The 13305-nt window shown below is 43.6% G+C and overlaps 2 protein-coding genes across 2 annotated transcripts; both read right to left on the bottom strand.

Annotated features, from left to right (window-relative positions):
- Window positions 1-3439: 3439 nt before the first annotated feature.
- drd5a (dopamine receptor D5a) lies at window positions 3440-4822 on the bottom strand. The gene has a single exon (XM_026349441.1). It carries the CDS (start codon window positions 4820-4822, stop codon window positions 3440-3442), a length of 1383 nt encoding a protein of 460 aa, XP_026205226.1.
- Window positions 4823-7622: 2800 nt separating this feature from the next.
- otop1 (otopetrin 1) lies at window positions 7623-11677 on the bottom strand. Its single transcript, XM_026349440.1, has 6 exons — window positions 11305-11677; window positions 10935-11071; window positions 10593-10651; window positions 10226-10356; window positions 8182-9089; window positions 7623-7793 (listed from the first exon to the last, which is right to left on the bottom strand). Exons 1-6 carry the CDS (start codon window positions 11675-11677, stop codon window positions 7623-7625), a joined length of 1779 nt encoding a protein of 592 aa, XP_026205225.1.
- Between the last annotated feature and the right edge of the window lie 1628 nt (window positions 11678-13305).

Here is a 13305-nt window from a genome sequence, read left to right as displayed (position 1 = left end):
AGGGCTTTAGTTAACAGCCTCTCATCTCTTTGTCATTTACTCAAAATCCCTTGGCAACAGGGGATTTTCTTAGTTGGAAACTATGCTGGGAGAAAAACTTGTCATTTAGAGTTTGAACCCATCTGTCTTTTGTGATTTTTATACATGTTTGTCCAATTTAGTAAATAGAAATATGACTGCTTGACTTGTCTGATAAACACAACTGTATATTCTCTTAAACTTTGGACTTCTGTTGGTTCCTTTACTTAACCACTGAATGTGTATATCCTTTTGCTGTTATTTTAAATGTTTCTAAGTGACATACTAATTTTTTTTAACTCCACCACAACAGTTACAACAATAATTTGTAGTTACTGATACTTGAAACCTGAACACCTTAAAACATAAATCTTTTCAAGCCCTTTAAAACATTTCTGGCCTCAACAGGGACTGATATTAAGGAGGTATCCATTGTAATATCACACAGACAAAAAAGATAAGCCCACCCCTGCTCATCAGTATCCCGTGCACACCTAAGTTTTATGAGATTGCATTGCAGCCGGAGGGTGAACAAAGTAGGCCATTGGAAGTGTGATTTACTTTAGAAAATGAGACTTACTTTATTGAGAAACGCAGACATGATCCTGCCACTCTGAAACATCCTGTGAAGTCATCCTGGCGAAGTCTCAACTGCAGGATCAGACTCAGCTTCATCACTTGGATGACTGAGAATGTTCAGCTTCACAGACAGCCACACACTGTCTTAATACATACGTCTCAGCTGCAGCTACCACTTGAGGTAAAGATGTGGAGAAAAAAAACAATTTCCATTAGGTAGTATTCTGATTAGCTTGGGGTGAACTTCTGAGTCACCCCACCAGCCAATGGGCATGAAGGCTCATGAATAATGTAAATATATGTAAATAGCTTCCTATACCTGCTGGAGGACAGAGAGGGTCAGCACTGTTGACAACTTGTGGGGACAAAAATGTCACAGATATGCTTAAAATACATACAAAAATGATCCAAAAAGGTTCCATAATACCAGACGTTTAATGCTTCATTGCTAATAATCCAATAACTTGGATTTGAGTATTTCCATTTGTGCTATGTTTTATTTGAGAGACAAAGATTTGCCTGAACTTAGAAAATACAACCCACTGAATAATAATAAGTAATAGTAATAAAGTACTTTGCAATTACAGTGAGTAATTCGGTGAAGGGTTTGAATGCTTCTTCCGGCACTGCATGTGTGTGGCAGTGACCAGAACAAGAAGCAGGAAATTGGTGTAAATAAAAAAACAGAGAAAGGGTCGAAAAGTTTAAAAATGCAAATGCAATATTGTTGAGGATTACATGTCTTATTTTCCATGCTGTATGTAAACATTTGGCATCAAATGGCTTTTTTATGGCATCCAGGCATTAAGTTGATGACTGCAACAAAATGCAATAGGCATCTTCTTGCTCTCTTACATCAGTGGATTGTTCATCCTGTCCTCTTCTCCTATCTGTTTACCCAACACTTAGCCAGTATCAACAATTGAAGTTTAGATTTAAACACATAGCTTGTAATGACTTTATGTGGTAAAATGCATTTATTTATTTATTTGTTTATTTATTCACATTAATTCACGGCCAAACCTGGAGGAAAACTGTGATGTTATTTGCACACAATGTGTTTGTGTTTTGTTGGCAGAAAGGCTGAACTGACAGATGGCTGTTAGCTGGCAGAGCAACGCTGTGCTGCATTGTGTTTACTTTAACTGGTGTAAGGGGAGAGTTTCTATATAAAGAACTGATACTGACTTGAAGAAAATAAAGCTGAGTGGCCTAGAATAGATGCTTTTTTATAGGGTATGCATGTCTTCCATGTTTGCTCTCTTTATTACCTCACATGTATGCACAACTGTGCAGCTCATCATCCCCAGGTTTCAAATATGTCTGCTGCTGCCAGAGTAAAAAAACTGTACATCAGTAGTCTGGACCTGTGGAAGATGAAACCGCCGAAGGAGCAGCATCCTACATGCATGCACACCACCTAAGCTCCGCAGTTGAAGCCAGCCGGGGACTTCCATTGGATGCCGTTCCTCGCTCTGTGGTTCCCTGTCAACACTTCCTGTCACTCCCCTCTGTCAAACTGTCCAACAAAGGCAGAATAACAAAAAAATAAATATTTAAAAAGCTCACAGGTGAGCACGCATTTGTTTAAATATGTCGATATTGTGTCACATGATAACACGTCACTGCCATAAAAATACTCTAGCACTCTGTTCCTCGCGGCATGACAGCATTTTATTAGACAAATGATGACACACATCACTGTTTAGAGGACAGCAGTATACATTCAGATCAGGTCATCTGTACAGTACAAAGATAAGAGAGGTATGGGAGAGGCGGCATATGACATCCAGTTGTGTTATCCCAGTGGACTCAAATGTATATAGGCTCTCTACCTTGGAATCTTTGGTCATTTAGGACGCTCACGATTCTGTCTCGTCTTGTGTTTTTTGACTGTAGTTACCAAAGCGGAGCCATTTTGTAGTTTTGTCCTCTGTGGAAAAGAGAACGAGAACAAGTTCAAGCTCTGCTGAGTCTGGCCACAATTCTTTGATTTGACCAAGTGATGCCAGTTTGAACAGGATCACTTTTATGTCTTACAGCATTAGATTCTGTCCCTTTTACGTCTTATGTTAGTCCATCAAAGCCTTTAGTCATCTGAGCCTGGGGGCAAACTGTGTAATAGTCCATGTGGTGTAGAGCAGGTGTGCTGGAGGAATTACCAGGGTGGGTGCAGTGGGTAACGACTTGAATATTGCGGTTTGGCATCTTATGACATAAACTCCACATGACACATTCCTTTCATGTCTCAGAACTCTTCTTTGAATAAGCTATAAGGCGCTGAAATGACTGCATTTGAGTAGAACTGTCTGTAAGGCTGCCCTCTGTTTTCATACTCAGTGGAAAAGAGGGCACTGGATACACATGAGGTTATTAAGCAGCAAAAGATTTCCTTTATGAATCCTCAGTGAGTCTTTACAAATCATTCCCCTTTCAATCGGATGGACATGAGAAACAGATACTCAGCATAAAGCCTTCAAGTAAATAACAACTTCACTAACACTGAACCTTTGAACAAATGGACACAGACTTCACTTGTCATGTAAATAAACACCTACACATCACTTTTTTTTTCCAGAACGGGACAAACATCACATCTCATACATGATGTAAAGCGGTGTCACGCTGGCCTGGTGGCTGCAGAGACATGAGACATGCGCCCTGCTGAGGTGTCAGTATGTCAATAGGTTCCTCACCACCCAGCTACAATGGGCGTAGTTGCTCAATAGGCCCTGACCTGCGGACTCCCTGCTGAGGGGAGCTTCTGGGACCAAGGAGCTGAATGAACTGTGGCATTATCATTAAAACATCCAATTACGCACAGGGAGACACAGAGTTGGAGTTAGTGTAATCCATTGGGTGTGAATGGTGACATGGTGTCCAGGCTGATATCTGCCTCGCAGTCCTCCAAGTCACAAACTGAGTCGGTGCAGTTTTCGTTGTTGTGAGAAAACTGCGAAATCCTGTCAAAAGTTTCTTCGTGCTCAATACATTCAACCACGTTGGGGATCATGTTGACATAAGCGTTCGCGATTTCCTTATGGATGAGTGTATCTTGGTTATAAGAGACCAGCTCGTTGCTGATGTTCACGGTTTCCACTGGCGTGTCGGAGCAGAAATAGCGACAGCCCAAAAGGCTGGCGAAGGCCTTCCTGAACTCGGCGTTGAAGGCGTAAATGATGGGGTTCAGGGAGGAATTGGTCCAGCCGAACCACACAAAGACGTCAAACGTCGTCTCGCTGACGCACGGCAGGCCCGCGTCCCGGTCTGTGGCTGGCCTGTCGCAGAACGGGACCATGCAGTTTAGGACGAAAAAAGGTAACCAGCAGCACACGAAGACCCCCATAATCACAGAGAGGGTTTTGAACACTTTAGTTTCCCGTTTGATGGACGTTTTCAACGTGTTGTGGTGTTGGCACTCTATTCTATTAGTCCTGCAACTTTGCGCGTGTTCCGCCGCTCTCTCCAGGGAGGCTATTCTTCTAATTTGTATTTGTGCGATTCGGTATATTCGTGTGTAAGTCACGATCATTATTGCTACGGGGATATAGAAACTTATTAAAGATGAAGAGATGGCATACTCTCTGCTCAGGCTGGAGTCGCAGTTCTCCTCCATCTGCCTACTCGTGGAAGAGTTGCGCGCCCCGGTCACGTCGTCACCGCTGGATTTGTGCCAGTTGAGCTGGACTGGTATGAATGAAATGAGCACAGACAACGTCCAAGTGATGCTGATCATAACAAAGGCAACACGCTGAGTCATTTTCCTCTCATAGCGGAAGGGGCTTGAGATGGCCCAGTATCTATCCACGCTGATGATACAGAGGTTGAGGATGGAGGCGGTGGAGCACATAATGTCAAACGCGACCCAGACGTTACAGAAAGTGCCAAATGGCCAATACCCCGCCACCTCTGCCACAGCTTTCCAGGGCATCACCAGCACGGCCACGAACAAATCAGACAGAGCCAGGGAGACTATGAAAATGTTGGTGACTTTGGTCCGCAGGTGTCGAAAGCGGAGCACCGCGGAGCAAACCAGGATATTCCCGAGCAGGGTCCATAGGATGAGCAGGGACAGTAGACAACCCGTCACTGTACGCACAACCATATCCTTCCTCCCGTCGCTTGTTGCTTCCGATTCCGTGCTGTTCCACATAATCTCTCCAAGGGGAGCCTGCACAGAGTCAATCCCCTGCACCGCTGAGAGATACTTGGCTGGGTTATCCATGTGCCTCTTCAAGTAAAAGTGCAGTCCATTGCTCCGTGCGCGGGCACGGACGCGGTTTTCAGCCACTTACCGTGTTGTCCCCATTGACACCTTCGACTGCCAGCCTTCTGTAGAGTGCAAATCAGACGGAGAAAGAGAAGTGAGTGTCCTAAAACCGAGGTGGGTGCACGGAGAGGCTGAAACGCAGCACGCAGTAGCGAGTGCATGTTGCAGCCTTTATCGTTTGCAGCCTTGACCTGGCTGCCTGTGTGGATCCCTCAGTCCAAGGTGTCCTAGGCGCAGTGTGGGTGAGGAGGGAGTCCCTACAGCCAAACACACACACTATCCCAAGCGGGTTTGTGCGCATACACCATCACGGCTCAGTTGTGCGCGGTGATACGCACTGCGTTAAAGAAGGGGTGTGAGAAAGCTTTAAGCGGTTCGGGGGAGTGGGGGGGGGGGGTTTGTTGGCGACAACTCCAAAGCGCGTAATTACAAACTTTACATCAGTCGAGAGCTTTCAACCAGTTGTGGAAATGCCTGCGCACTGTCTACATCTCGCCTCACACACAATACTGCAGCGACAAAAAAAAAAAAAATATGAATAAACCGCCGTCGAGTGGGTTTAAGATGCGTTTGCACTCATTTTAATCGAGAGGAGACAGGAGAACGTGGAGCTCAGCACTTTGAGAGCTGTCCGTGGTGCTGAAAAAGAACAAGAAACTGTGGAGCACATTCCTCTAGTGAGCCATCTCACAAAACACCTACAGGTGCGCGACACCGTTCTGATGCCATGACGCATGAATGAACCCGAATTTGATTCATACTTTTCTTGCCAGCACCAGAGTCTGCGCCCCTGGCTGGAGAGAAACGGGACTCCGGTTCATAGTAAAACTCCAAACTAACATGTTTTCAGCCTTGCTTTTAAAAGTATCACGGACTTCTTTTGGCTGTTTGCTTCTTGACCATCGCCGACTGCGGGTCACCCAGTTTTCTAGAGTTGCCTGAACAGGTGAGTCACATTCACACTCTCAGCGGGCATGTTAAGCGTCGTCGTGTGTTGCGCAACAGCAGCAGCAGCAGCAGCAGCAGCAGCAGCATCAGCATCAGCGCCGTTTCCGGCTTTGAAACGTCACGGATATTTTTAGACGCGTCTGCCTGCCTGTCGAATCGGTCTGACACTACGTCAAAATAACCTCCCGACGCCCGATGCCAGGCTCTCTGGAGTAACCTATAATCTTGGGATGTCAGGAGGCAACCTGCGCCTCTGTACATACAGATGTGTTACTACACATGTTGTCACTGCCAGTGTGAGGTCGATGGATGCGTTTGTCTGACCAAATAAAAAAGTAAGGCATTAAATGTACAATATTTAATTGTAAATAAAGTAAATGAATTACAGAACAACATGAACTATTGTTTGTCATCAGATTTGCCTCCGTTTAAAAATCATGTATTTGATAATCACCTGATCGGATTGGCACAATAATCCTTTGTAGCTTTGAAAAAATCCCATTAAACCACTAACAAAATGTAAATATGTGGCGCCATCCCGTGGTGCAAATACTTACTGCTACTGACCCTAACTCTTAAAAACGGCAACAAACAGCGAGAGAGGAACAGGGAGAGAGAGGAGAATGACAGGTTTGCTATTCTTTATTTCAATAAGCAAATGATACACATTCATTACTACTGTGCACATACTTTTATACCAGCACTTTGTCATTGGAAATTTGCATCACAGTGTGAATGATTTTGATCAACAGGCTTAGAAAGATAATAAACAATAATATTGCATTTTGTACCTAAAACGGATTTTATCACAACTTGGCACATACTGAGAACATGTACAGTGACTAGCACCAGGTTGAGAACTTGTCCGATGTCCGACTGAATTGATACATTGATTTGTTATAAACGTTTACAGTACAACTAGAAGGTGTATATGCACTTCATAACAGAGAGAAACGAGTAACATCACAGACAGACATGGTCGTTACTTCAGGTCCAACCTGTGGTCTGGTGTACAGTGTGATATAATGTCGGTACAGATCACAGGACTCCAGTGTAATCAAAGCGGTGCCACCCAGTAATATAATTTAAAACATAACTTTACATTCAACGTGACAGAACACAGAATCAGTGTCCAGACAGTGAAGAGCCTTACAGTGAAGTGACTGAGAGAGGAAGGTGCTATTTCTGAGAACAACGGTCGGATTTGTAAAGATTCTTTAAAACGCACTGTCGTCCTAAGATTGTCACTATCCTTGCAGCTCAAATGTTGATCCACAAAAGCCTCATCCATCAAGCAAATGAGAACCATATCCAGATAGAGTATCTACATTTAAAATGCAGATAAAATATACGTAGGTCAAGTGATACACTGATGCACTTGTGGCTCTGTGAAACACAGTACTATTACTTCATTGGATATTTTAGTTGCTTAGATATGAATTATTTACTTTAAGTTATTAATACAGAAAATTACAAAATGTGCATATCAGATACAGCATATACATTTTACATGAAATACGATTACAGAACAAGATGTAGCAAGGGCCCTTTTAAAAGACTCCGAACTAAAGATCCCTTTCATCACCTTTCATAAGCCTCGCAGTATACAAGTAATTCTTCAAGGATTACAGGCTAACAGGTTTGTCCTCTATGTTTACTTTGTCTCCACAGCTCGGATTCAAGTTTGCTGGAGTGTGACACCCAGACTGCATCCTGAATTGTTGACCTGGGCTGTGAGACGCACTCAGGAGCAGGTGGTGACAAGTGTTTTGTGCATGTTATCTGGCATTGTCAGTCATCTGCTCTGTCAGACGTGGCGGAAAACCTCAAAGAGGGAGGCGACTGAGTGCATGCGGTAGAAAAGGCTCAAAGGAATGGCGAAATTGAGAACTGTGGTCCATATGCTGAAGCCGAATAGCTCCTCTTCCATCCCGTTGTCGTACTGTGGTCGGCAGCCAAAGGCGGGGAGAATCCACAGCTGCAATAAAGAAGTGAAATTAATTAAAGTTGCATTGTAAAGATAATATTGACACGTTATATTCTTATAAAGTTGCACGCAGGGCAATGTATTGCTGAGAGAGATGGCACTAAACCAAACGGCAAAGCTGTGGCTCCTAAAATGAAAATGATAAACTCAAAGGTGCTAAAATGTTCTGTGGAGCTGAGGGGAACTCACAGTAGATCCGCTCATTGTTAATATAATTATATTCATTATAGTAGCTTCAACCCAACGATCAGAATACACATTAGAAGTCACATATGCAATAGGTAATAACTGAAGAAATAAATCTAATTTAATTTCACCATTAAAGCCATTTCGTTTCATTTAAATTCCCTTGTTAGTGAATTTTCTTTGAATTGCTCACCGACATGTTGCACATTATCAAGAAGACTGAGATGTTCTTCAGGATTTGCCTCTTTATATTTCGAGGCTCCACTACTTGGTTTCCCAGAGGCAGTGGCCCCTCAAAGGATTTCCTGACATCCTGGGATGCGTCCACCTGTCCGTTGTCCTCCAGCTCATTCTCCACAGTGACAGAGGGACTCTCCGAAGCCTCGAAGGCTTGGTTGATGATTCCGTTGAATGACGTTCCCAGAGAGGAATTCACTGAGAAGATTTCTGAAGATGGTAACTCCGGGTCGTCCTTTTCTCCTTCTTCCTGCTGGCGGTAGAGTGACTCTACTATGAAGAGGTTCTGGATGTACTTCTCAAACACGATAAGCAGAGAGTAGGCGAAGTTCAGCCAGCGGTAAGAAGGATTGCTATTTGTGCCAAACACAGCTACTATGCTGCACCAAGACATGAACCAGGCACCGATAGATGATCCAAACAGTAGCTCAATGTCCAGTTGTCTGGATGGGTTCTTGGAGGTGTCCAACGGCACATGGTCTGCTCGGTATATGATGAGACCCGAAGCACCAGCAAAACACATAACCGACAATATGACTATGCCGAAAATGTAAAACATGGAAATGGCTGACTCTCGTGCTGCGATGGAGTCGTCCATATTAGAGATGTAAACCACCAGGATCCCGATAGTGCTGCCCAGGGCAAGCAGACCCAGAACTGGGCCTATGGCGAGGTTGTGAGTTTTGGTTGGTAACCTTTTTGGGTGGGAAAGGTCAATGGTCCGCCCAATGTTCTTCCACATGACGAACAGCAGCGCAGAAACAAAGATGTGGTACTCGATGTTGAAGGGATAGAGATAGGAGACGCTGGTGTAGAACAGGGTGCAGGAGCTGCTGGTGCAGTTACAGAGAGCCTCCGGGTGCACTGCAAATCAAATGAAAACAAATACAAATTTATGAGAGACGACTAATACTCTTAGTTGAGTATATTCAGGACATTACAGAGCACTGACAAATATTAGAAAAAAAGCTGAAACAAAATATTGATACAGTACTGCACATACTACACTGTGTGTAGATCAACGAGTAATATCATGCTGATGATGCCACATCAGTGAAAGAACTACAGAATATTTCAGTCAAAGCAAAAACAAAATCCTTCCTTTATATGTTTTTATTTTTGGTCTTAATTGTACGCCTCTTGACCTTGTTACCTGCCTCTTATTTTCATTACTTTAAATGTTTGTAGACGTGTGATCGAATTTTAATTTGAAGGAACAGCACTAGCCAGTATTTTTATTTTTTTATTATAGTGCTTCTTTAAAGTTTTAATTGTGCCTTTTTTAATATAGCATTATCTTTTATAGCACCAAATTCCATAACAACTTTGCATTTATTATCCATTCTGAATAAGAAACTGAACTCATTAGCTGAACACTGGAGTTTTTTAGATGGCTTTGACAATACTTATTGTCTTTATTTCTGTTAAAGCTCACGATAACACACTATGTTAATGCTGTTGCCCTCTAGAGATCTCAACAAAACCCTGACATGTGTCCACCTCCTTTTTCTCCCTCTTCCAGGCCCTCACCCCCCAAAGGCTATCACCATGGTCCTGCACCCTTTAATTAAAAAAAGGACCAACAGTCAGGGTGCAGCCAGCCTCACAGTCAGCCGGATATGAGGAGGAGCAGCTGAACCCCTCAACCCCAGGCTTAGATGTATCAGTTACTGTAATTGCAGCACCCTTGGGAGTAAGCAGCCTGGGGACAAAGCCGTCTGAGGTCAAGCGTGGGGTTGCCGAGGAGGGTGGTGGTGGCTGAAGTGTGGGGAAAGGGCCAGGAAGGGGGCCTCAGCACTAGTTAGACAGTGTGTCTCCTGAAACCTAATAGAGAGGCGTTCGACACAAGCAAGACCCACTGGGCCTGCTGGGCTAACCTCCCATCCCCTCATAATCCCTCCTCTCCTTCCTTTTTCTTTCATCCATTGAAGTGAGAACTCAAGTGGACTATTGTACTTTTCTTCCAGGTACAAGCCAGCAATCGACCCCTTGGCCCCTACCTGCAGTGACGTTTTCGTATCCCGCCACATGGAGTCTTCTCACATGGTTTGTTAAGAAGTGCTCGGCCTCTGACATAACGCCATTGCACCAGAGGTTGAGGTTGGTGAAGACTGCATGGATCACACCAAATCTAGGGAGACAACAGTAACAGAGTTAAAAACAAGGCTGATGACCCATTAGTTACTTGTATATGGCAGTGTCATGATACAATTTCTACTTGTGTATATGCATGCACAAATGAAGAATTATATTTTGCACATAATGTAGGTGCTGGGGATGTTTCCCAACTTTGATTTACAGGGAATAAAACAAGTGCATACAACAATTCAAGTCTTTTTACATGATAATCTCATATATTTCAGATACCTCTCAAATGTTTCAAAGCTCTTGATGACATCCTTGATGTGGAACCAGAGAAAATGCACCTACAGAAAACATTCAAATAACATAAAAATAGAGGTTATTACTTCAGACACAACAAAGCCCACGTAAGTCCCAGGAGGATCTCCCTTGTCATATGAAGTTACACTCAAATAACATGCACAATGATAGTGATCATATTGTTGCACCAACTCTGCGCTTGCCTCAGCAACAAAGAGCACATTATTCATTCTACCTGGTTGAGTGGTGCAGGAAAAAAAGAGACTGTGTCTAACACTGGTGAAAGATTATCACGTTATGGAAATTAAAGTGGGGTTGAAAACTTACCTGTGCCATGGTGTGAGTTGCATGGATGACAGGATATACTGCAAGCACCGCAGAAACACAAGACTGATCACCAACATAATACCCGATTCGGAAAGCGTCCATAATTAGAGAAAGGACTGCAAGAAGACTCAAACCACCTGTGGAGCAAACATACAGAAAGATCAATTTATTATTGACAGTGATGGAAAGAACTCATCCTTGTTGCTATATGAATGAATTCAGTTCGTTGTCAAACCACTAATACTTGGATCGAGTACTGATTTTTGAGTGATTGCGCACTGAACTCTGTAAAAACCCAAACGACTAACACTAATGCACTATTCGACGCCTTTCACAGCCCTAATCCCGCGCGCATCCGAGAAAAACTCACCCCTTATCCAGCTCGAGGTGGCGTGGACGTCTCTCTCGGTCCGCGTGTTCTTGCGCTTGTTGCGCACCAGGATGTACCACATCATCCAGATCAGCTGGATGATCATGAGGCAGGTGAGGAAGGACAGCAGATGCTCCTCTTTAACCACGCGGGTGCGGGGTATGTTGGCCAGCATCATCGCGACCCCGGCCAGCAACAAATTGGTCCCATACTGACCGCTGAGGAACTCTGCGTTTTTCTTTGGATAGTCCCCTGACAAACTGATCTTTTCTTTGGTGATGTCCTTCTTGTCGTTCTCGGAGCTGGACGACGAGGAGGAACTGTGACAATACTTGTTTAGACACATAATATCCAGGGCGCTGTGCTCCACCATGGTTGCAGATGTATGAAAATCGCCGTCCCAAGAGAAAAGTCAAAGGCGCGCGCGCTATAAGTGCATTTGAGGGAGGCCAGGTGCGCAACCTCTTGCTACAATGTGGGGATTCAGGTGGATAGGTATCTTGCCAAACATGCTCATTCCGGCTCAGTGGCCACGCATAGTTTCAATGTCCAGCCTTGCTGAGGATGGACTTGACAGATCACACTGTCATCTTGTAACCCTGAAACTGAAATAGCTGGTCATGTAACAAGCTCTCTGAGTCACTGAAATTTGGAGATTGCGTTTCAGTATTTGGTGTTGACACTCCCAACGTTTCAGAGAAACCACCGTGATTGCTGTGCCAACCATTGACCGCCCAAAGAAGCAAAAACACTAAGCACGGAATTATCCACAATAACAGAAAAAGGGAGCTTCGCCCAAATCCACCTCTTCCGAGCTGCTGCCAGACGCGCTCTCCAAGTCCGAGCTGAAATCCTCTCAGTGTGGCTATCGGGTGTTAAGGCCTAGGTGAGATTAAAAAGACGATGGCATTCACGATATTTACAGGCTGCCCTGATTCAATGCTCTTCAAAATCAAAGCGCCACCTCTCCAAAGGCTTATGTCCACCCATGGTTGAGCCATGGTGGTTAAAAGTTTTGCTTTCAAGGTGAAAAAAAGGAAGAATCATGTTTCAATGGTTAAATTCACAATGCCTTTTTGTGAGTGGGTGTAATGAAGGAGAACACTGAGACCATCAGCACAAAGAGCTCTTACGCATATGACCATGTTACCCATGGTTCATTCAGTGCCTCAGAGAGCCTGGGTCAGACTAGTCGAGAACGCAGTAAAAACATGGAAACTCGTTTAAATCTTAACTCAAACAACAGCAGCTATGTGTTACTATAAGTTACAAAAGATCTTATTTTATAATAGGACTAATAGGACATTATTATTCACAGGTATCCGTTTTCTACACACTTACACTACATTAGGTCAAGTTTGGTAAAACGCACGGCACAGTAAAGGAAAATCTGTGATTTACAGTCTTTTCTCCTTAACTTAACTTCTGATCATGTTTTAGTGAGGATGTTGAGGGCAACATGAACACGACAACCGAGGTTTACTTCCTTTTTTCAACATTTCAGCTCTTGGTAAACGAGACAAACAACAAACATCCATCCTTGGCGAGCTTTAGATTTGTTTAACAAGTTAACAGCACATCCCCCTCGTCTTCCGCCAAGTATAGATTTCTTGATCACTGACAATCAACGCGATGAGTGAAAAAAAAAAAAAAAGAGTGAGATCTATTCATTATCAGGGGACTGTAGTGTAGTGTGAACATGCTGATTGAATTAGGAAGCGCTCTCATTAGCGCTGCTGTTTGCGCCTAATGAGCTTCCTCCACACGGTCTCATTGACTTTGAGTCCAGTCTGAGGACAAATCATTAGCAGCACATTTTAATGTAACAACTATTCTGTGATCTCCATTATTACAACGATCCAAGTTCAATTTGAGCAGTATTTCTACTGAAGGGATTTCAGATTCATATTTTAGATATGTTGCTGCTTTCACTATTAACTGGTCAGTTTGAAGACTTAAAAATCATCTTAGAAAGTGTTATGAAACTCTAAAGTGGAGAAA

This window comes from Anabas testudineus, chromosome 5 (genome assembly GCF_900324465.2).
Source record: "Anabas testudineus chromosome 5, fAnaTes1.2, whole genome shotgun sequence".
Taxonomy (NCBI): domain Eukaryota; kingdom Metazoa; phylum Chordata; class Actinopteri; order Anabantiformes; family Anabantidae; genus Anabas; species Anabas testudineus.
The sequence above is the reverse complement of the archived record's forward strand: the minus strand, read 5'-3'. Positions and strand labels throughout refer to the sequence as shown.